Source organism: Mustela nivalis (genome assembly GCF_964662115.1).
Source record: "Mustela nivalis genome assembly, chromosome: 10".
In the NCBI taxonomy this organism is placed as follows: Eukaryota; Metazoa; Chordata; class Mammalia; order Carnivora; family Mustelidae; genus Mustela; species Mustela nivalis.
Window position 1 is genome coordinate 737,727 of NC_139029.1, and position 23,144 is coordinate 760,870.

Here is a 23,144-nt window from a genome sequence, read left to right on the forward strand (position 1 = left end):
CGCAGGCCAAGAACTCTTACCCTTATCTGGGGAGGCGGATGCCAGGCGCGCCCTCCATGGAAAGAGGAAGCCGCCTGCCCATTTACAGTAACAGCTGGGGCGGCCCATCTTCCCCAGGGCCCCCAGGGAGGACTGCGGGGTCAGCCCCGGCACTCAGTGTGGTCCCCCACCTCCACCCCACCCACACTCCCAGCTGTGGCCAGCAGGCCCCTCCCTGGCTTGCCCAACCTGGAGCCTGACCTACCTCCACTCCCCACCGACACCCCCTCCCTCTCTGCCTGTCCCATCGGAGGCCACCCCCCCCTTCTCACTGGCCAGGCAGGGACAGGCTGGAGGGCTCCCGAGAATCCCAAGGTCCCACACCCACACTCTGCTGGCCGGGGCCCAGCACAGTCTGAGTCCCACCACCTGCAGGAAGGCAGGGGTCCTGTAGGGAAAGTGGACCGGAGATTCCCGCGGGACTGTGTGCCCTCAGCAACGGGTGTGCTGACCCCAGCCGGATGGAAGAGCAGGGCCTTGGAGGGGGACCCTGACCCTACCCATGGAGACCCACCATGCTCTGTGCCCTCCTGTGTGCTCTGCCCACTGCCAGGCAACTGTGGCACGGGGGTGCAGAACTTTCGGGGCCTGGATGCCTGCCCGCCCCGTCCCCCCCACCCCCTCCCCACACGCAGTGATGACGTGAGCCTTGTAGGCCTCACATGCGCAGCCATCTGTGCTCAGACCCATGCCAGGGGCTGGGGGCCGCGGGTGCTGGGGCTCCCAGCCCTGGAGCAGGTGGCTCCACTGTAGGAGGTGGTAGGGACAGGCAGGTGTCTGGCAGGGCTGGGGTCGGGCCTTCCTGCTCCAAGCCTGGCCCAGGAGCCCTTACTGGCAGGAAGCTTGGCCCAAGCTCTTACCCAGGTCACTCCTCCTGCCACAGAAGCGTGCTCTGGAAACCTCCAGGGGTAGGCACCTTGTGAGGGATGGAGCCTGAGATTGGGGCTTGGCCCCCACCAGAGGACACACCTGAGTCTAGCTCCAGGCCCAGGCAGGGGTGCGAGAGAGAAGGCAGGAAGGCAGCGCCCAGATCAATGGCGGGCAGAGTCGGAAGGCAGCGTCCAGATCCCCTCGGCAACCCAGGTGGGCCGTGGACACTGCTGTGATGTCCACACACTTCTGTGAATGCAAAGCGCAGGCTGCTTGCACAGAAGCTGGCGAGTGACAGGGTGCCCACCGGGGCCCCCATATCCCCACCTCTGCTCTCCCTCCGTGTTCCCACAACCCCACAGCTCAGCCCCACCCAGGGAGACGAAGATATCCTGGACCTTCTCTACTTTAGGCACCCGGGGTTCCCTTGGGCACTGGGCGCTGGAGGCACGGGGCAGGGTGCTGAGTTCCCCTGGGGTCCAGCCCCCCTCCCTGGCCCTTGGTGGGGTCTTGACCCTGTGGAGGTGGCCCACAGCCCCAATTTCCCGTTTCTAAGCAAAAACAGCCCCAGCAAAGGCGCTGGGGTTCTGTGGAGACTACTGGCCAAGGTCTGGGGAGGGGTTGGGAAGGGGTTTTGTTTTGTCCAGAGGCCCTAGGACCAGGGCGGCTGCAGCTGGTGTGGCCGGGCTGGTGTCACTGGCCCCTGTCACTGGTGGGCCATCTGCTTTCCCTGGACACCTGCATTCCCAGGCAAGAGGGCAGTGGTCAGCTGGGACAGAGGCCCAGGTCAGGGCTCCTGGCCATGTCGGGTCTAGCCTCCCCCTAAGCGCCCACGTCGGCAAGCAGACCCCCTCGCCCTCGGACCCCCAGGTCTGGAGTTGGCAGCGAGCAGGGGTGCCAGCTCCTGCCCCAAACCGGGTCCCCCAGCCCCCACCCCTCCCAGCGAGATGCAGATGACGCTCCTCTCCGCACCCCTGCCGCAGGGGGGAGGCCGGGGGAGGAACCGTCGGGGGAACCGGAGCGCCGGTTCCCAAACCTCCCCACTCCTGCACCTTCCGCCGGGGCCGGAAGCCCGCGCGGGGAGGGGTGCGCCGGGAGCGGGTCGCCCCCGGGCCGGGACGCGGGGTGAGCCGCAAGGCCCCTGCGGCCGTCCACACGGCGGGCGCTCCGGGCCCGGGGGTCCAGGCCGTGGACCGCCGGGTCAGCGCGAGGGCGCGCCCCTGGGGGACGGGCAGGCCGGCCGGTCCCCGCTTCCTTCCGCGGAGCCGCTCTCTGGAGCCCGTGCGGGGGCCGGGAGCCGGGCCGGGGGTGGGGCGGGCGCGGCCTCAGTTTCCCTTCACGTCTGGGAGCCCGACTGGACGCCCCGGGACTGCCCCGCCGCCCGCTTCCACGTCCCCCCGCTCCCCGCCCGCCGTCGCGTCCGAGCTCCTCCCGAAGCCTCGCGCCCGCGGCCCCGGCCGTCCCTCCCCCAACGCCCCGCCCCGCCCCGCCCCCGCGAGGGGAGGCCCCGGGCCCCGGCCGCCGGGGGCGCGCAGGGAGCTGGGGTTCGCCGGACCGGGCGCGTGCGCGGGGTTGGGGGGGCGGGGGCGCCGGGCGCAGGAAGTGCCCCCTCCCCCCGACCCCGCGTCCCGGGCGCGGTTAACCCTTCCGGTCCCTGCTCCGGGCGGCGGGCGCGCCGCGGACGTGCCTACGTGTCGGGAGCCCGAGCTCACCGGCGGCCCCCGGCGGCGGAGGCGGGAACTGCAGCCGCGGCCGGGACGGGGCCTGAGCGCGCCCCCGGGATGCGGGAGCCAAGGGGGACCGCCGCCTCCCTGCCCCGCACCGGCGGAAGGGCGCCCCTGCCGCCGGACCTCTGCCCCTTCCCGGGGCTCCGTAGAGGCCCCGGGCTCTGTGCCCCCCAGGGGTCTGCGTGCGGCCCTGAGTCACTGCAGGGGGGTGCGAGGGGGACACCCCGACCCCAGGCCCAGCCGCTTTCTTTAGGCCCCTTTTCCTCCCGCCCCGGGGGCTTGGCCGGAGTCCTTGGGCCGCTGTCAGGGCCCTGGCTGGGGAGTGGGCTGCGGGCCTTAGCAGGTGCGGCCCCCGGAGACCCCAACACCCATGGAAAGCCACATGGTGACCTGTGAGCCCCTCCTGCGGCGTGGGCTCCCCCTCAGCAGGGTGAGGCCCCCCTCCCCGCCACACATCCTGCTTCTCCCCAACACTGCCCCCCACTTGAGACCCCACTGACCCAACCCTCCAGTCCACATCGAGGCCTGCCCCCACTCCCGCCCGAGCCACTTGGGCTGCTGCCTTCTTCCTCTGCTAACACAGAGCAAGCCCAGACCCCCCACCCGGCCTGTTCCCACCGCCCCTTCACTCCCACGGGCCCCCCACCCCGGGAGCACTCAACCCTGCCCCTGCCCCGCGGCATCCACACAAAGGCCTTCTCGGCTCCGTGTCAGCTCACCTTTACCGTCCTTCCTGGGGGGGGTGCTCTTCAAGTGGGGGCTCACTAGAAATTGGCAGAGGGAGTGAGGGGCCCCCGGAAGGCCACCCTGCCCTCATCTTGGCCTGCGCCCAGGCTCCGGTGGCTTTCGTGGCCTGTGGCGAGCACCTGTGTGCGGGCAGGGCTAAGGAGGGTTTGAAGACTTGGGGGAGTGGGTGGCACCCCTCCCACGCCCTTCCCCAGACTGGCCCAGGAGAAAGACCCATACACTGGGGTCCACCCTGCTGGGCACTTGTGCGGGGGCGTTGTCCTGGTTCCTGCTACCTCTGGTTTTCCAGGGAGCATGGGCTGGGGGGCAGCTGGCAGTTCCCTGAACCCTGGGGCAGAGTTGCCAGGAGGAGCAGTTTTCTAGAATTTTGGGGGGCTCCACCATCTGGGGGGGCACATGGGGTGGGGACGGTCGAGTCCAGCCGGTCAGGCAGGCTCTGGCAGGCTCCCCGGTTGCCCCACCAGCCGACGACAGCCCTATGCAGAGTCTCCATCAGAAAACTCCGTGGCCACGGCGGTGGGGTGGCCGCCTGCCCCTGGGCTTCATGCCAAGGGCAACCGAGGCCAGGGCAGCTTTGGCCAGTACGGGGTGTCGCCTGGCCCACTCATGGCCCCTGGCCACCCCCTCGGCTTGTGGAGGAACCACAGTGGTCCCCGGCCTGAGGCTGTGGGCCTCCAGGATTACCTGATGGGCAGGGGACCCAAGGCAGCTCCTCTGCACCTGCTCAGGCCCTCGTCTGCCTCAAGGTGTCCTGTGCCCACTGTGGCCCCGCCTTCTGTCAGAGAGGCTGTGGGATGGCTCTCAGTGGCTGTGTTCTGCCTTGAGGGGACAGGGGCAGGAAGGGGACGGCCTGCACTGTTGCGACCGTTGCCCATCTGAGCTGCCTGCCCCGAGATGGTCTTGCTGAAGCTGGCCTGCTGACCCCACTAACACTCGCTCAGGACCGAGGAACCCCAGGGAGCTGGGGGCCACCTGGGACACGCAGGTGGCTGGCAGACTGAGCCAGGCCTCACAGGAACACCCCAGGACGTCCTGCCCGGGAGCCGGGGCTCTACACGGCCGGCCTTGCCGCCCTCCCAGCACCGAGACCAGGAGGCCTGGCCAGGCTTTGCGGACAGGAGGCCTCCCCCTTGGGCGTCCCCAGTGACCGGACGGCCAGTGGGAGAGGAGGCTGGGCGAGCTGTCTGTGCCAGGCGGGGCCCTGTGGGAGGGTGGGCTCGGTCCCATGCCGACGCCAGGCCGGCGAGGGGTGGCTGGAGACATCACATTCGCCAAGGCCCTGCTGGGAGGTGGGCCGGGCAGAGAGGGACAGGCGTCTGATCTCTCTGTCTCTCTGAGCTCTGAGCTCTCGGGCTCTGACTCTGGCTGGACAAGTCCTTGTGAAGAACGAGTATGTTCTCTTCGAGGCCCTGCCTGGCCGGCAGCTCAGCATGGGGTTCCCCTCCGTCACTGTCCACTGAGCAAGGGCACGGCAGGAGGAGACACCACGGGGAGAGACTGGCCAGGAGGGACTGCTTGCTCTCCAGATACTGCTGGGACCAGTGCCTCCTCCCCGAGCCTCCTGGGGCTGGGTCGCTTCTCGGTGTGTAGGGCATGCGGGGGGCAGCCGCCCGCCGCCCGCACTAGAGCCCCTGCCTGCCTGCGTCTCAGTGAGGCGCGGAGAAGTCGCCTTCCTCGGGGGAGAAGGCCCTTGGGATGTCTGCAGGGGCCTGAGGGGCCGTCTCCGCTGGCTGTCACACTGCCACTCACTCGGGACCCGGGGTGTCATTTGCCTCCCGCCTCCCAGGCACGGACGCTCCCTGCCCTGACTCGGAGCAGTGACCAGGCTGAGGACCCGCGTCGCAGCTGCTTGGAGGTCGGGGGAGCTCTCCCGCAGGCGCCACCCCAGGCTCTGTCCCACCCCGGGATGGGCTGCGCTTCTGCCGTGCTGCCTGGAGGGCTCAGGCAGGACCAGAGTCTGCGGCCTGGCCTCTGCTCACCCACCCTCTTCTTTTTTCTCAAGAATTCAAATTTCTTGTGGTTTTGCCTGTGGGGCCCAGTGTGAGGACAAGCGGTCTGGTCAGGGTGAGAGCAACGGCGTCTGGGCCCCCAGCAGACAGCAGACGGGCACATGAGTCCCAGGGCAGAGCCCCGGGAAGGAATGCTGGTCCCTGGCTCAGAAGCACCACACCCAGGCATCCCAGTAGAAGGGGCCAGTGGGGCAGGGCAGGGGACCTGCCCAAACACGGGTCCATGGGATCTGAGCTCTCCCCAGGCCTTGCTGAGGGGCCCCTGCCCCCGTAGGCCATCCAGGGTGCGGGTGGGTCGGTGGGGAGAGCCGCTCTGGGGTTTGCTGGAGTGACTGGAAAGTAGGAGGTCTCGGGGGCTGTGTGTGTGCAGGCCGGCAGAGCTGGCCTTCCCCCACGTCTGCCCAGGGGCCGAGGGGGCTGACCTTCCCCACTCCCCCCACCCCCGCCCCTGCGTCCAGAGCTCTGGGGCCCTAGGTCTGACTCTGAACTTGCTCCCTGGGTTTCGTGACCGAGCCCCACGGTGATGATTTGGATAGAAATAGTGAAGGCCCCCGCCCCACCCCCCAGACAAGTTGGGAAACACAGGAGCGCTCTGTGCCCAGCATGCTTTTCTTCCTCAACTTCATTTTCTTCCTAAACTTCATCATTTTCATTGTTTTTCTTTTGCCAGGAGTATGGTTTCATCTGGAAAAGAGGAAAGAGCCACGGAACGAGTTGCCGAGCCTCAGGGGCAGACCCAGGTGGACGGTGAGTGCCGACGAAGCTGGGGGACTCCAGAGTGGGTGGCCCTCCTGACCCCGGTCTGTCCACGACGTGCAGACCCATGTGGACGCAGGCCTGAGGACCCAGGCGCTCCGACCCAGGAGTCCGTGGGTCCCGGGAATGGATCGTTCCTGGGCACACACTGCTGGAGACCCCTACGCAGGTGGCCGGCCCCAGGCAGAAGCCGGCTCGGGCGGGCTGGCGGCATCTGCGGCCGCCTGAGCTCACGGGCCGGGAAGGGCAGCGGCTGTAGCCCATTCCCTCCACCTCACTCCCGGGTCAGGGAGGTCCAGAGTGCCTTTGCCTTTCGGGCTCTCATGTCCCCCAGTGGCCTGCCACCGTGGTCACAGCTGGCTCTCGGGGGGCTGCCCCACCGGCTCTGGAGGTGGGGACGGAGCACGGGGTGGAGGGTCGGTGGGGCCGACCGGTCCGCCCCCCGCGCCAGTCCTACCAGGGCCGACCTGGCTGGCAGAGAGACGAGCGCCCGGCAGGGGGGCGGCGGGAGGGGCCGCTGTCGGGCGAGAAAGGCTGTCTGGAGTGGGCTGGTCTGGACGCAGGGGTCCTTTCCTCCTCTGCCGCTCCTGCCTTCGGCGTCAGAACACGACCATTCCGTGCCAGCCTCCCTCCTCGGCCGACGGACCTCCACTGCGTCCGTCCGTCCGACCGTCCCCCCATCTGTCCTGCGCACGTCCTCACCCACCGCTGACCCGCCCGACCGCTGTTGTCCGTCCGTCCATCCACCAGCTGTCACCCAACGACTGTCCGCCCGCCTGCCCGCCACCCACGCGTCTGTCCGTCTCTCCCTCCTGCCAGTTACTCAGCTCCCGCCTCCCTGCACACCTCTTCTGCCTGGTTTGCCTCCACTGTCCATTCTGCCTGGCCCAGAGCAGGGGCTCCCACTCGCCCACTCATTCAGCCGACGTTTGCCGACGGCCTCTAAGTGTCCCACCGTGGGGGTCACCCGGTCCCGGTAAGACGCGGAAAAGCCACCTATCTCTGAGGAGAAGGCCCTTGCGAGATGCTGAGACTGCGCCAGGGAGCAGAACTGACAGGACGCCTCCCTTTGTCTGGAGGCTGCAAACCAGACACGTGGCCGGGCCGGGCGGCCCCTGACCTGCGCACGCGGGGTGGGCTGGGGAGCAGGAAGTGTTCGCTGGAGGTGGGGTGAGGCTTCAGAGCTGGTGGCCAAGGAAGGCCTCCTGAGAAGGTGGCTTCAGGGAGGTGAGCAGTGTAGGCAGCGTGAAGGGCGCGTGCAAAGGCCCTGAGGCAGGACGGGGCAGCTGCAGGGGCCGGTGTGAGCAGAGGGCAGAGAGCCAGGGGGAGCAGCAGGAGGTGAGGCAGTGACCGCGGGACCCGCTCTGGCCGGCCTGGAGTCCTGGCACAGACATGGGGAGGGAACCCTGACGGTGCCTGCCGTGTGCAGGGTGTGGCAGGTGGGGCCCGGCTGGGGGTGCACTTCGAAGCCATCCAAGACTGGCCATGGACCACAGGACAGGAGAGAAGCAGAGACAGGAGCCAAGCATTTGTGCCTGAACAATGAGGACTGTGCGGCGAGGGGTAGGGGCGGCCCAGCGGAGGGGCCGAGGGAGCCTCGGCTATGTGGACGCGGGACCGCGTGTGGCGCCCGAGGGAGGCGTGGGAGGCTCCATCCCGGAGGGTGGGAGGCAGGGCGCAGACGCAAGCACAGGAGGGCAGCAGGTGCTGGGTGGAGGGGCAGGGGGTCCGGAGGGCTCTGGGGACAGGAAGCAGAAATGTGTTTCCCGGGGCTGGGGGCTGGGGGCTGGGTGGTCCCTCCCTGCTCCCCATTCCTCAGAGAAGAGGTGACGGGCTTCCAGCGAGGGCCCAGCCCAGCTCCCACCCACACCGCGCGCACAGGGTGGGCCCCAGCGGCCCTGGAGGCAGGAGCCGGTGGAGGCCTTGGGTCCCGGCTCTCACCCGCCTCCAACGGCCACAGCCTCCCGGGGTCTCCCGCTCCCAGGCCCTGGGCCGGTCTCAGAGGCAGCCGTGAACTTCAAGAACTGTCCCCCAGACCCACAGTTCGCTTCCGGAAAACCAATCACCCGCTGGAGCCTCTTGGTTTCTCATATGGCAGCAGGTCCCCATGTCCGAGTGGCCTGCGGCAGGGGTGGGACGGGGTGGGGTGGGGGAGCCACCCTCCGGGGGCTGGACCGCTGTTGGGAGGCAGTCCTGCCAGACTCCGGGGCGGGGGACCGGGACCCGCCTCGCCCCAGCCCAGCCAGGGGGAGTGGAGGTGCCCCCCAAGGGGTCCTGGCTGTGTGGGTCGCGCGTCTCTCAGGAGCTGGTGCTGAGCGTTTTACTGAAGCCATGGGGTGTACAGTGGTGGCCCTCGGGCCTGCGGGGGACGTGGGGGAAGGGCCCCAGGGAGCTGACACGGCTCTTCCTTCCCCTCACAGTGAAGATGGTCTCCCGAGGGCGACCCTGGGGGCTGTCAGGTGCACGGGGTGGCTGTCCGAGGTTGGGGGTCAGGGCCTTCTCCAGCCACGTGGGGCCGCTGGTCCGTCCCCTTCCCCAAGACCCGCAGGTGTTTGAAGGCGGTGGGCAGCGTGTGGCCCAGGAAGGGAGGGTCGGTCACGTCGCAGATCATGACGACGTACTCCCCTGCAAAAGACGGGCGCTCAGACACGGCCCCTGTGGCCCCCACAGCCCCCGCCCGCCCAGGCTCCTGCCCCTGCCTCTGTCCAGCCTTGGCTCCTGTGCGCCCGCACAGCCGCCTCGATGCCCCGCTGGAGGGTCCGGGCCTTCTCCTTGGCGGGTGATCCGGGCGCTGGCGGGGGCGGAGAGCCCCTCAGTGCTAGTGGGGCTGCGTGGCTGAGTGCGAGGATTCTTTTGAAAACAGTCCCCATCTTTTTAGCCGTAAAAGAATTCATTTTCTCTAAGATGTTTTTTCTAAGCAGTGACGGCTGGGGCTGGGGCAGGAGGCCGCCCGCCGGTGGGCTCAGGAGAAGGGGCAGCACTTTCCCTCTCGCTGTCTGTAAACTGCAGGGCTTCAACGTTGGAGAAGCCATAAAAAAGAAAATAAGAAATAACAGAAAGTGCGGTTGCCCTAGAAACCGTCCTCTCCTCCCCCCGAGCCCAAGGGGGCTGGCACCGGAGCGTGGAAAAAGTGCGCTGGGCTGGCCCCGGCTCACACCAGGAATGTGGCCGCAGCTGAAACGGGGCACAGGACGCAGCTCACACCGTCAGGGAGAACATTCCAGCGCCCGGTCTGGAACGCAGGCCTCTCCTCTCCACGCCTGCGGCCACCGCCTGCCTCTAGGCCCGGGTGAGGGAGCGCTCGGCGGCAGGAACGGGCTGGGCTCGGAGTCTGTCCCTTCAGCAGCTCGGGGGGCCCGGGGGGGCCCACATTCCACAGCCCTGGGCTCCAGGCCCCCCGGGCCGGCCTGGAGGAGACCCGCGCATGGCAACGCCACAGTGTTTCCAAGCAGCTGGGGTTTCTAGGTGTTCCCGGGAACACAGCTCCGCCAGCCTGCGGCCCGGCTGGGGAGCAGGGCTCCGTGGGCAGCGGCCACGGGACCCAGCCCAGCCTCGTCTGACCTCGCTCCTGACTCTCTTCCCAGTGGCCGGGAGAGGCTCTGGCTGCCGGCCACCCCAGGCCCGGCCCACACACTCCAGTCGCAGGCCCCGTGCCCGGCGTCCCCACAGAGATGCACGGCCCGCGTCCCAGGAACGTGGCCACCCGCTGGCTTGTCCCTTCGGTCTGGAAACTGCTTCTCCTCAGGGCCTGGCCCTCCTCCAGCCGATGCCATCGGTCCTCCCAGCTTGGCGCGTCCCCTCTGACCACCCTCCTAGGGCACGAGGGTCCCAGGGGCCTGAGATCTGGGGAGCATGGCACCAGACTCGTGGGGCTGCTGGGACCCCCAGTGCCAGCCCAGAGGGGGACATGGGGGGCGCTGCCCAGGCCCAGCCCTCCTCCTGCACTAGGTGGGCTCTGGGGCACGGTCCTGCCGACACTCCCAGATGTACATGGGGTCAGAGCCCAGACCTGGAGGCCCACCAGCCTTCCTCTTGGGACCCTGGGCACAAGGAGGCGGGGCTTTGCCCACGGGGACAGAGGGGACCGCAGGACGGGCAAGCACCCTCCCCATACCTGCCCTGTGCCTGAAGCCCTCGCGAGGGGACGGAGGTGGGAGAGGGCCTAGTGGAGGACCTCCGCCTCTGGTGCCTCTGGGGGTGCCCGGGATGGCGTGCCGGGTGGCCAGGCCGGGAGCTGTTGAATTTAAGGGTGCGTGCAGGGGAAGGGGTGCAGGGGACCTGCCAAAAGGTCCACAATAGGTTACATGTGGACTGTGGGGTGACTGGTGGCCTTGGCTCAACGGAGTCTGCCTCGCGCCCACCTACCTGGGAAGGCGGCTGCTGCTGGCTCGGCTGAGGCCGCCCCGTCAGGCCTGCTGGGAGAGGAGAAGGAAAAACCCTGAATGAGCGCCCCAGCTTGCGGCCCTGCGTGGGCACAGCTGCAACCATTCTGTCCTCGGAGCCCAGCCCCCCGCCCCCGCCTTCCAAGGGCAGTGTGCTCAATCCCCCCAGACAGCTCTCTGCCCCTCGGCGGGTGCCTTCCTGTCTACACCTGAATGAGCCCACGGGCAGAGGCTGGACGGGGCTGCACAAACTCACCCCCGGCCCACAGCCCGCCGCGCTGCTGGCAGAGCCGAGCTGCAGGTTTGGGCGCACGAGGCCGCGCAGCGCTGGGCAGGGGAGCAGCTCCGGGAAGGGCCGACGCACCAGGCCCCCTGCACTTGGCATGTAAATTCCCGTGGCAGCTGGGCTCCGTGGGACGAGGGCCGTGGGACGGGGGCTGTGGGGCGCCGGTGCCTCCCCGTGGGTCCCCTCAGAAGGACCGAGGCCGCTGTTGCCTGGGAGATCATGGGAACGGACTGGAAAGGCAGCAGGCAGAGGCGCGAGGGATGGGCCCAGGCCTGGCCCCATTTCTGAGGGGCAGAGACCCTCACTCTTGGCCATGGCCGCCACAGGAGGGCCCGGTGGGCAGCCTGAGGCTCTGACCTGACGGGAGGTTCTCGTCTCTGTGGTGCGTGGCGCTGAGCCCATTCTGCATGCCCACAGGGGCGGTCACCTGCCCAGGGGGACACGCCGTGCGCCGGCGAGGACAAGGGGACCCCTGGTGCAGGATCCCTGTGTGAGCCCTGGTGCACGTCCTCGACTTCTGCCCTGGGCCGGGACCTCCGCCGCCCCCCGCCACCTTGGCGGGACGGCCCACCTGACTCCTGCTGCGGCCGCACATGCTTTCCTGGCGGGATGGGGGCCCCGAGGGCGGCCGGCTGAGCTTTGCCCTGAATTCTCTACCCAGTGGCACTTTGGGGGAGCTGGGGGACTCCTCCCACCCCTGCCCTCCGTGGACGGCGGTTTCCTGTCATCAGAACTGGTGGGGGAGGCGGAGGACAGGGGGCTCCCTGGCACCGGCTCGGCGACCCGCCAGGCTCCGACCCTTCGCCAAGCTTCATTACCACAGGCATGGTTTGGGTGATAAAAAATTAAAGACAAAAGATTTTAAAATTACTTCATTTCAAGTGGGGGAAAATGGGCCTTGGCTTGGACCCAGGAGCCACGTTCCGAATTCTGAAGTGTGGGTGAGCAGGAACGCGGATAAATAATCCCGCACTAAGAATAACCAGAGTCTGTCCGCCTGCCAGCTTCGAGGAGAGGCAGAGCCGGGAAGGAGCTGGGGAGCCGCGGAGTGAGATGGCAGGGGCGCCCATTAGAGGGACGGCGTGGGGACACGGCGCCCCCGGAGAGTGGGGGCGGGTCCGAGGCGGTAGCACTGGGCGGCCTGTGAGCCGGGGACGCAGCGGGAACTCGGCCTGGGTGCGGGCCGAGCCTCGGGGCTCGGGGGCCGTCAGAGCGGGGGGAGCAGACTGGCCTCCTGGGCAGACCCAGGAGCCCCCGGTGGGCCGGCGGGGGGCCGGGGGCGTTGCTGGAGCTGGACGGGGGCGAGGGGCCGGGGGCGTTGCTGGAGCTGGCCTGGGGCCGGGGCCGGGGCCGGCGCCGCGTCCGGCGTGTTCTCTGTATTGGCAGCTGCTGTCCTTGTCCTCAAGCTTCCTGTGCTTGGGGCCCCTCGCGTCTTGGATCTCCAGGTCACTCTTCGCACCTCGCGGCCTCTGACCTTGCGCGTGGCTGGCCGGAAGGAACGGTCCGACAGACGGCTCTGCCCGTGACCTTCCCCAGCTCTTGCTTTCCTCTCTGGCTGCGTCTGGGGGCAGCCGTGGCGTCCCCGGGAGGTCGGGGCTCTCCTTTCCCTCCGGCCGTCCCTGCCCACGCGTGTGGGCTCCCGCGGGCGACTCCGCCCCCTCCCGCCCCGCGGGGGCCCAGCGCGGCCGGTCTGCCCTGCGGACGCGCCTCTCCTCTGGGCGTTTCCCGTCCGCGCCCACGGAGTCTCCCGTCCTGGCGTTTCTGGGTTGGCTCTGACTGGTTTATTCTTCCTGGTGATGGGCTCTACTTTCCTGCTGCGCGCCTGCTCACCCTCAGCCGGACGTCCGACACCGTGGCTTCCTCTCCTGGCTCCTGCGTTTCGGACGCTGTTCCGTTGCTTGGAGATGGTCTGATCCTTTTGGATCTGGCTCCTAAGGTGTGTCAGCCGGAGTTCAACACAGGGTTCGTTTTTCCCCAATGCTAAATACTCTTCTGATGTCTTGGGATGAATCCGGAGGTCTTCTGGGCTGACCGCTGGACCCAACGCCCCACAGCCCTGTGTGAACTCTGGGCAGGACTGGCCGCGACCCTCGCTGTGGCTTTCCGGGCTTCAGGCACATTCCTCACGCTCTGCAGACCTCTAGGACTCTCCTCTCCCGAGCTCCCTCCTGCGGACTCGCTGCCTTGGCTGCCTGGGCGTCCCAGCTCCATGTCTGCCCTTGTGGGGACCCCGGGACCTGCTGGGTCCCCTCCCTGCACCACAGCTGGAAACACTCAGGAACCGGGCTGGGGCCTTGCGGCATCGTGACGGCAGGGCTGTCGCTTCCTGGATCTTGTGCCACTTGTTTCTTGTTTGCCTGGGGAGGGAGGGGATCTGGGCCCCCACACTTCACCCTGGCTAGGAGCAGAAGCCTGTTTCTGCGTCTGTAGGCCGAACTGACATGTGGGGCCCTGGTGTCCCCAGCTCATGTCCTTGTGGCCACTCCTGAAGGGCTGGGCCTCGTTGTGGAAGGCCGAGCATGAGGCGTCTGCCCCGATATTGGGGCTGTCCTCGAAGGTCCTCAAATGGCATCTTGTTCCAATGGCCTGTGGCCCTGTGAGGTGGGGCCGGCCCCGCGTGACTCTCCCGTAGCGAGGCCCCCGTGGCGGGTCTCCCAGTCCCCGCAAGGCCTCGTGGGCCTCACCTTCTGCCTGCCCCTGTGGGATGTGTGGCCCAGCGGGCCCCAGGAGGGAAGCGGATGGCCTCCTGGCAAGGCCAACAAGGTGAACCTGCAGGTTCTTCCTTGTGCCCAGCTCCGTGAGGGGCTCACCCGTGCGGTCGCGTCCCCTCCGCACCGCTGGCCCTGGTGCCCCCCACCACCCCGTCTTTTCCTTTTCTTAGGCCCTGAGAATGTCCTGTCTGAGCCTTGTGACCTTGACAGGCTCTCCTGATCCCACCTTTTCTCAGGGCCACATTTTTTTTTTTTTTTTTTTTTTTTTAATTTTTGCAGGCTCCCTGCTGAGCAGAGAGCCCGACGCGGGACTCGATCCCAGGACCCTGAGATCATGACCTGAGCCGAAGGCAGCGGCTTAACCCACTGAGCCACCCAGGCGCCCCTCTCAGGGCCACATTGACAAGTCACGAGGCCCCCCCAGGAAGGCGCCAGTGTTGTCCCACTGGAACTCCCACCAACACGTCTGACCCTAAGCAGAACTGTCACTAAGGCGCAGCACGCAGCAGCCTGGGCGGGGCCTGGGGGCCACAGGCAAGCCCTGGTGCGTGTGGCTTCGCTGTGCTTCTCTGCATGGCCCTGGCTGGGGAGGGCAGGTTGGCAGAGCTGAAGAAATGGCCCTAATTGGAGGGGAAGCCCTGAGGCCGGTCAGCTGACCCTGGCCCAGTGGGCCCGGAGCCTGTGTGTGCACTTGACCTTTTATTGGGCAGCTGAACAGAGGGGGGCAGCTGGGGAGGGGGTGTGAAGACCCCACGGCCAAGCACACAGTGGATGGCAGGAGAAGGGGTTCCCTCGGGTGAGCCCAAGGTCTCTAGCAGCCCAGGTGACTCAGGCCTGTCCACCAGGTCACCGAGGGACAGGCAGGGCTGTGGGCTTGGTGGCCCTTTGGTTAAGACGAGGAAAGCACTGACTGAAGTCCAGACGGGTGGCGGGGGAGGGGCACAGGCTCAGGGTTTGATCGGGGTCGGTCCTGACCCACTCACATGGGAAGTGAGCCCCAGGGCTTTCTATGGCCCCCACCGAGAGCCCAGAAGGAAGTTCCAAAATTAGGACAGTCTGGTACCTGCGGGAGCACAGCTGGCTCTGGGGCTGCGCTGGGACGCGGCCTGCCAGGGGCCCCTGACGGGCCCCAAGCGAGAGCCACAGAGTGCACAGGCCACGGAGTGCAGCCCCGGGTTCTCTCCCAGATGGCGTGGCCCCCTCAGCAGAGGGTGGTTGGCTCCACGGGGCACCCAGCAGGCAGGCCTGTCCTCAGCCAAGCTCACGCTGGGCCCGGGGGTACAGGGCTACACGCGCCCCTCGGAGCGAGGCCCACACACGCCGGCGGCACAGCGGCTGAACGCATGGGCACCAGAGCCCCTGGGAAATCTCAGCCTGGACCCGGGGGGCAGCTGGGGGGAGGTGGAGCTCCAAGGACCATTTAAGGGCTCCTGTCCCCAGCAGGCAGTCAGCTCTAGGCCCAGAAAGCCAAGGGAGGCCCTGCTGGGGGGGCTGTGAGGATGCCCCCCACCGCCAGCCTCCACCTGCCAGCCCAGCGTCAGGAGGGAGACAGCCTGGCTGTGCCGCGGGGGGCCTAGGGCGCCGGCCCGGCCGTTCCCTCCCGGCCCTCACCCCTGCTTCCGTTGGTTACTCCTGCTGGGGACGGTCTCGCTTCTCGTCTCCAGAGTTTCGGAGGAAGCAGAGACAGTCACTAATCCCCATCTCTTGTTTTCCGGGAACACACCCAGAGGCGCCGCCGGCCGCGGGACGGGGCAGAGACTGAGCCGGCTCTCGGAGGGACCTGTGGCCAAGGGAAGGGGGACCCGCCTGGAGCCCGCGTCCCCACGGGGGCCGGCACCCCGAGCCTGTCTTTGCTGGGACCCTGCTGACTGCAGAGGCCTCTGCCCGGAGCATCTCTGGGTCGTGATGGGCCCGCCGGGGGTGGACAGGATAGTGCCCAGGCCCCAGACAGACGAGGGGGGATGGCAGGTGGACTTGTGTCCCTGGGGCAGGGTCGGCATGGAGAGGCGGGGGCCTGCGTCAGGTGCTCGGCAGTCACCTGTGTGACCCTGCGTGGACGGGCTGCCGGCCCCAACTGTCTATTCAAATAAAACGATTAATTGGCTCCATCTGTGTTGGTCTGATGACTGATTAAATGACTAATCACGGAAGTCTTAATTAAACCCATTTTTCTCTGAGTGAGCAGCAGAGGGGCTGTGCTGGCCGGCGCGCGTCAGGCTGGCCGTGTGCTGAGCCGGCAACGAGTGCGCAGGGCAAGGTCGCCCCCGAGGCCCTCCCCGGCTGCCAGGTGGGGCTGTGGGCGGTGGCCGTGTCCCACCACAGAGAGCACACTTGGGATTTGGGGGAGGGGGCCATGCCCTGATTCAGTGGAATCCTCGTGGGTGGCCGGGCACGCTCACGGCCACGTTTCCGAAACCAGCTCTGTCTCCAGCAGTCGACATGATCTCACATCACCGGAGCTGACAGGGCTCTGGGTCCTGTTGTGAAACCCGTGATGTGCCAGGAATGCCTCCGCAGGAACGCAGCCAGAAGCCTGCGGTGGAAACTGGACTCTCCCGGGGACAAGCCGCAGACCAGGCGATGCTCCGTGGTCAGCGGGGTCCCAGCGAGGACAGGCTTGGGGTGCCGGCCCTGGCGGGACCAAGGGCTCCAGTCGGGCAAGCCCCGCCGGTGAAGAGCCAGAGCTGGGTGTGAGCCCGAGAGTCCCGCTTGTGCCGCCAGCTCTGGCCTGGGCCCAGGGAGCACGGCAGCAGGCCCCCGGGACCCTCGGGACACAGCCTTGCTCCAGGCTGCGGGCACGGAGACGCAGCCTCGCGGCTCTGGCTGGGCGCAGCTGGCAACTGCCATGCTCTGCCACAGGGAGACGGTAGATGTGGGGCTCCCGTGGCCGTCTGCTGCCCCGCCCTGTCTGGGTCCACACCGAGCGGCCCCGTCCACAGGCTGCCTCGCCCTGCAGGAGCCGGCTGGCCTGGGCACTCGGGGACGGGAGCGGCCACACCCAAGCCAGGGGAGGCGGCATCTCCAGGCCGGATCCATGCCCTGGGAAGAGTCAGGCGGGGCCGCGACCCTCTCGGACCCTGGGACCCTGCTTGGGACATCAACAGGCCTGTCACCCACATCCAGGGCCCTCCCGGCAGGGGACTCTGCCAGGCGCGGCCAGGTGGGGCTCGCGTCGCAAGGGGCCCCGAGAGGGCCGGGGGCTGGGCCCTTTAGCACTTGGCTGCCCCTGAGCGCCCCTGCCCTGGGCGGGCGCGCACCCCAAGCGTAAGGCGTCAGAGCGTGTGTGCTGGAGAGGCGAGGCCTCTGGGAGCCGGGGGCCGCCGCGTCTGGCCTCCCTCCCCTCCGCCCACACGCACAAAGCTGGTTCCTCTTCCACACGGAAGCTGATGCAGAATTATGCCTGGAAGTTGTAACAAGAGGCAGAGGAGTCCTCCGGAATGCTCTACCCTTCTTATGGAAATTAAAACCTCTGCCAGGCTCCCAAATTACCGGGTGGCAAGTCCCTCTTACTCTTTTGTAATCATTTCTATCGTGGGAGCCTCCTGGATGGTAGTAAGGAGCCACTTGCAGGCAAAGTGAGTCGGGGGGCGAGCGCGTGGCCTCCTGTGGCTCTGAGGGGTCGCCGGCCCCGGGCAAGGACAAAGGTCCACAGCTGACAGCGACAGGAGGCTCAGTGAGGCTTGGCCTCTCCCAGGGGCCCCGGAGCACGCAGAAGGGACTCCTGGCATGGGGGGGTTGCTGCAGGGGGTGAGGGCACGCCAAGGCTCTCCTGTGGGACCGACGGCCTGTGTCGCTGCGAGCTGTACCCCAGCCCACAGCCCAGCCCCGGTGGCTGCTCCCACAGACTCCTTCTCCCACTTGGGCCCCACCAGGTGGGACGGCATGGCAGCCCCCCGGGGCGCTGGGCTCCTACCCTCCCGACCTTGGGGTCCGAGGCTGTGCACGTCTGGGACAGTCACCTCAGCCCATGGGTCCCACAGTCCCGCTGCCCGCGGGAGTTCCTGAACCCGGTGCCAACACCCGCAGGCCACTTCGCGACCCTGGTCGCTGGCCACTGGAGGGGGCAGCATGTGGAGGCTTTCTGGGCGTGGAAGCCATCTGCACGCACGGAAGTTCTTAACTTTGGGAACTGGGTCAGAAAAGACGGTTCTGGAGTCACTGGGGAGGTGAGAGAAGTCGGTAGAGCCTATGGTTTGGGGGTGTGGGCACCAGGGCCCATGACCCTGTGTCCCTGGGGTTGCTTTGGGCACGGCCCCTTTGTTGCCACGGGGAGACAGGGCGGGAGGCCGCCCCCACCCAGCCTTCCCCCCCATGGCCACTCCCTCCAGGGGGCTCAGTCTAGACAGGCTGCAAACGCAGAGCCAGACATGCAGAATTCGGGGCTGGGGTGCCCGGCTGGCGGGACACAGTCTGCGGTTAGGGTTAGCAAGGCGGCGGCAGCAGCTCGGTGGGGGCCGGCAGGGGCACGAAGCTGCCAGAGCCCCTTCCTGTTGTCCCCCCACCGTGGGTCCCGCCGCTGGGGCTCCCAGCTTTGGGAGCATCTCGCTCATGTGGGGGTGAGCCGGGGGGCGGACAGAGGGCAGCCACACACCTGAGACCTGGCCGAGACCTGGGGGGCTTCTCACCACAAACCGGACCCCGTGTGAAATCTAGGCCTTCCGACCTGCCGGGGCCAGCCTTGCTCGCTAGGAAGGATGGTTTTCTTAGAATTCCAAAAGGTGGGCTTTGGGGGCCAGGAGCCAGGTTTGCTGGTGTGGGGAGCCGGTGCCGGAACCAGAGTCAGGAGCTGGTGGGGGGCGTCGGGGAGGGCCCGTGTCCCCTCAGCAGAGCGATGCCGGGGGCGGCGGGCAGGCTCCCCTCATGCCTCTGCATGGGGGCCAGGGGAGCGCCAGGTGCCCGGATGCGACACAGAGCACAGGGCCCTGAAGGCCGCTGTCGTGGGGGCCCTGGGGTCTGAGAGAGGGGTCATGCCACACGGACCCTGTGACTGGGGCGGGGAGGTGGGCTCCGGGGGGCCTCTGCAGCCGCACCAAGGCTCAGACCTGGGCCTGCAGATGACGGGTCCAACGCCAAGTCACCAGCGCCGCCAGAGCTCACCATGAAAGCCATCTCCCCCGAAATCCGGGCTCCCTGGGGAGAAAGGGCAGCCGCCCCCATTAACCTCAAAGGACGCCGGCCCGCCTGCGTCACAGCCATGTCACCAGCTTGAAAGGCTCCCTGAGGTGGAGCATTTCACATGCAAACGTGCCTTCCTGGGACAGCGACCGCCCAGCACGAGGGCCTCTCTTGCAGGAGGAACGGGCCAGCACAGCGAGGACCTCCTTTTGGCTGGAAGGAGCCTCGGCGGTGGGCCTCGGAGTCTCCGCGGTGAGAACAGCGGGCTCCACTCCGCCCTGAGCACCGGCTCCCTGTACGCTGGGCGTCAGCTTCTGGGTCTCACACGCGTCCCGGTCACCGAAACACTGGGTGAAGGTAGCGTCTCCACGTTCAGCAGGATCCTGGCCGCTTTTCCTAAGTCTGCGCTTCTCCCGTCAGCGAGCCGAGCGGGCCTCAGAGCGAACGCGCAGACGTGACTCCGAGCCCACAGGGAGGCACCGTCCCCAGCAAGCAGCGCGTCCCGGCTCCGCCGCCGGAGTGGGATCAAAGGCTTGTCAGTCGGCCGACCCGTGCCAGCCTCCGGGTGTCCCGGCCCGGTCCCCGCCCACTGGCGTCAGCCGGGAGCCATCTGACTGCGGCCGCCGCGGCCTCTCCTCCTGTTTCTCTTGCATTTCCTAGTTTCCTTGAGCTTCCTCGTCGCGTCTGTGACCAAAGGCCTCTGCCCTTGGACGTGGCTCTTTCTGAGGCCCCCAGGCCTGGTGGGGCCACACACACTGGTCAGAAGCCTGCCCTTGCTGGCAGGTGGTCATCCGGGAAGGCCTGGCACCCCTCCTGCCCCCGAGGGGCCGTGTTCTCCCCTGCCACACCCCTGCCGGGCTCTGTGCGCCCGGGCCGCAGGGGAGGGCTCCTGGCTTTCAAGGGCGGTGATTTCTCTGCCTCCGCACGCGGCCCGCGGCGCCGCTGCCAGCCCCCACGGCTCCCAGAGGGGAGCTCTCAGTCGGGTCCCAAGGCCTGGCGGGGGACGGCTACGCTAGAAACACTTCTCTGGAGGTCAGCCTTCCTCCTGGCAGGGCCGCGGCCGGAGAGAGCTGCCGGGAGGCACGGACAGATGCTGTCACCTCGGGCCCCACAGGGGCACGCGGCCCTGTCCAGGGTCTGCTCTGCTGTGGGACGGGCTGCTGGGGACCCCGGGCCGTGGCGGGTATGTGGCTGGCCTGTGGTAAGCTCATGGCTGCCGGGCGCGCCGCACTGAGGGCTGCTCTGCCCACCCAGTGGGCCACTCCCGGCCCCTGCGCCCACTCGAGGAACATCCCTTTCTGCCCAGCTGGCTTCCCTGCCGTGGGTGTCACCTGAAGAAGCAGGCCACCCTGCTCTGCCCACCCTGGGTCTGTCTGAGCCACGGCCCAGGGCGGGCCGACCCGGACTAGAGCCGGGCTCTTGGGAGGGGGGCGGAAAGGAGCAGCCACAGCAGCACTGCGACCCCCGTGCCCCGGCCTCCACCCCTGAGGACAGGCACCTGGGAGGCTACGCCAAGCGGCAAATGTCCCGAGTCGCTCACCCTCTCCTACCTGCTGCCTCCTGGCGGGTCCTGCCCGTCGGGCACCATCCTGCCGGGGCCCAGGCCGCCTCTGGACCTGCTGTCTGTCTCCTGGAAGGAGTGACGAGGGACGGCTCAGAGGGGCCCCGGGCGGCCCGGGCCCTGGTGCTGGGCAGCGTGCGGTGCGGTCTGAGCCATGGTGGGTGCGGTGGCGCGGGGGTCTCCCTGCCCTTACCTCACGGAGATTGTCGAGGAAGAGGACAGGGCTGTACCCGGGAGGTGGGGGTCCAAGGCGGACGTCCGAGAATTGGGCGCAACCTTGTTCCACGCGTCGGCAGTCCTCAGGGCAGTGGGGTTCGCGTCCCCGGGAAGCGGGGGAAGAGGTTTCTCCTGGGAAGTGCAGAGCAGAAAGACGCTCTGAAGCAGCAGGAAGCCAAAACTGGAGAGAACCCGTTCCGTGGCCTCTCGGAAGGGCAGTTTCTGTAGCGGAGCTGGCCGGGTCCACGGGCGGCCACGTGGGCGCGAGCGCCCTGCTGCCCGGTACACTGGCCGTGTGGCCCTCGCCAGGTGAGTGGCCAGCAGGGGGCAGGGCCTGGCCCACGACACACATTGGTCCTGGCACGCCCCGAGTGGTGCCGGGGGGGGACATAGCAGTCTCCCCGCGGGTGTATTCTGGGACCCACTGTGAGTGCCCGGCAGGAGGATTCTTTGGGGCTGGGAGGGTCCTGGGCACCAGGGGTAGGGCCTGGAGAGGATCTAGGTTGAAGGCCCTGCGCTGGGCCGGGCTGGGCCTCTCCTGCACGGTGCGCCCTGAGAAGGACATTTCTACCTCATGGCTTTGTGCTGCGGGTGACTGCAGGTCACATCCATGAGTGTGGAGCACAGAAGCCTCTGGCAGCCACCGGGCCCCGCCAGGGGCAACAGCCTCCGGAGGTCCCCGAATCCTCTGGCATCTAAGAATGGTGGTGGGCGGGGCTCGCCCGCAGTGGGAGCCCCGCTGTGGACCCGTCCATCCCGGCTTTCTTCATCAGCTCCTCCTGGGGGTGCGGAGTGTTTCCTCGGCAGGCCCCTCCCCAGGCTCCGCCCACGGGCAGATGGAGCTGCGGCCTGCTGGCCACTTCCTTCCGCCTCAGGCACAGGAAGCTGGTGGCTGAGACCGGGTTGTCACCAGGGTTGTCCCTAACACACATGCGTCAGGATCCGCTCTCCTGTGGGGCTTGGGGTCCCAGCTCTCCCAACGGACCTCTGTTCTGAGGTCCTTGCCCTGCACTCACCCACTGTCAGGGAGAAGCCACCAGCAGGCGTGGTCAGACCTCAGGGCGGTGGCTGGGTAGGGCCGTGGGGACAGCGGGGGTGGGCAAGACGGGCTGGAGGCTCCTGCTAACGGAGTCTGCAGGGAGGCCTGGGGGGCGCCCTGGGTGGACGGCGGGCCAGCTCTCATCCACGCACTGGACGGGGCCCGGGGGCTGCAGGGTATTAAGGCCCTTTCCCTGGAGCCCGGCTTGCGCACACAGGCCCCAGAAGTCTTTCCGAATCACAGGTAGGGAATTATTTCTCTCAAAGGGGCCTTCATCATTACGACGCATCATAAAAAGCAAAATCTGTCCTTCCGCAAGGACACTCTTTACCGAAGGACCTTCTCTCCATTAGCTTTTACAGTCCTCGCGCTCTTTACGTCCTGGGCAGTGACTGGGGGCCGCGGGGCTGGTGGCATAGTTCTATTTCTGAGCGATGGACGGCTTCCAGCGGGCTCGGGTGGAGCTGATCACCTCCGGATGGTGAGGACCCCGGCGCTGTGGCCCAGACTCCCATCTGGGTGACTGCGCAAGACTGGGTCCCTGCATACGAGGGCCCCTTCTGCTCAAAGTGACCACACGGGGCTCACACACCTGTCTGTCCCCATCATCCCCACTTCTCACATGTGACATCAAGGCCTGCTGCCACCTTCCCAGGGATGAGCAACTCTGGTGCTTAGGGCACATCCCAGCCTGCCCAAGATCGGTCCCCGCGTGCTGGCCCCTGCTCCTGGACACGGCCCCCGGCCTCCTCCGCCTCCGCATCTCAGCTGGACCGTGGCTTCCTGGCCCGTACACCCAAGGGGTCAGTCAGCTTCTATCTGCTCTGCCTGCGAGATGTCCCGACGGGCCAGGCCTGCTGCCCCCCCGCCACCCACCCGTGCGTGGACGGTGGCCCAGGGCGCCTGTGGGGTGGGTGGTGCTGTGGACTGGCCGGAAGTCTCATTGTATGCCCCTACCCCCCACCCCCCTGGAGGGTCCAGGTGAGGCCCTGCAGACCCTGCTCTGCCCCTGAGAGAGAACAGGGCTCCCTGGGGTGCGTAGGAATTTGAGATCCACTTAAAGCTGCATGTGTGCGGGGTGCCGTGGGCCCCGGCGCGGGACCGTGAGTTCCAAGCTTCACACGAGGAGTCGAGAATGGGGTTTCCCATAGTCTTGGCTTGGTGTCCCTGCCCTAACCTTAGTGCACACTTCCTGGGCCTGCCCTGTCCTGGGCACCAGCAGCCACAGCTGACCGCCCCCCCCAGCCTCCTGGGTGGACATCCAATGCCACCGTCCCGTGCGCACGCTCTTCGGGTGGGCGCCTTACTGCCCACGAGTGAACCACGCGGGGCCTGCTCTGGCCTCCTCGGGGTCAGACCCCTGCCCCAGCTCCTTGCAGGAATCTCCACGTGCTGCCTCCCAGACGGGGAGCTCTGGGTCCCCCAGACCCAATTCCCACCCCTACTGGTCTGTCCCCCACTCTTGCTTGCTCCGCCAGAAATGGGGACGACATCCAGGCTCCTGTCCCCCCCTCACTGGCATCCCCGCGGTCCTGGTCCCTCCACAGTCGCCACTGTGGGGCCCGCCCTTGCTCCCGGCATACGGACCCGCTGCCAGGCGAGGTCCCCGCCTGCTCCACCCTCCCCACGACTCTCCCCTGCATCCTGAGCGCACACCAAGCCCTGTGGCCGCAGGAGCTCCGGCAC

The 23,144-nt window shown here is 67.7% G+C and overlaps 1 protein-coding gene and 1 long non-coding RNA gene across 5 annotated transcripts in view; one reads left to right on the plus strand and one right to left on the minus strand.

Annotated features, from left to right (window-relative positions):
* The first annotated feature begins 736 nt into the window (after positions 1-736).
* Positions 737-16,003, plus strand: LOC309842910. The gene is made up of 3 exons (XR_014299848.1): positions 737-1,122; positions 6,063-6,139; positions 15,255-16,003. It is a non-coding gene; the product is annotated as an uncharacterized lncRNA (long non-coding RNA).
* MORN1 (MORN repeat containing 1) overlaps positions 8,455-23,144 on the minus strand; it is a 48,516-nt gene continuing 33,826 nt past the window's right edge. For 3 of the 4 annotated variants that reach the window (XM_082687883.1, XM_082687885.1, XM_082687886.1), the window contains 4 exons: positions 20,397-20,551; positions 20,193-20,272; positions 10,514-10,563; positions 8,455-8,773 (listed from right to left, as the gene is read on the minus strand). In XM_082687883.1, coding sequence (XP_082544009.1) covers positions 8,604-8,773; positions 10,514-10,563; positions 20,193-20,272; positions 20,397-20,551 — 455 coding nt within the window. In that variant the 3' untranslated portion in view covers positions 8,455-8,603. The remainder of the gene's footprint in view (positions 8,774-10,513; positions 10,564-20,192; positions 20,273-20,396; positions 20,552-23,144) is intronic. The other variant, XM_082687884.1, reaches the window with a different exon arrangement.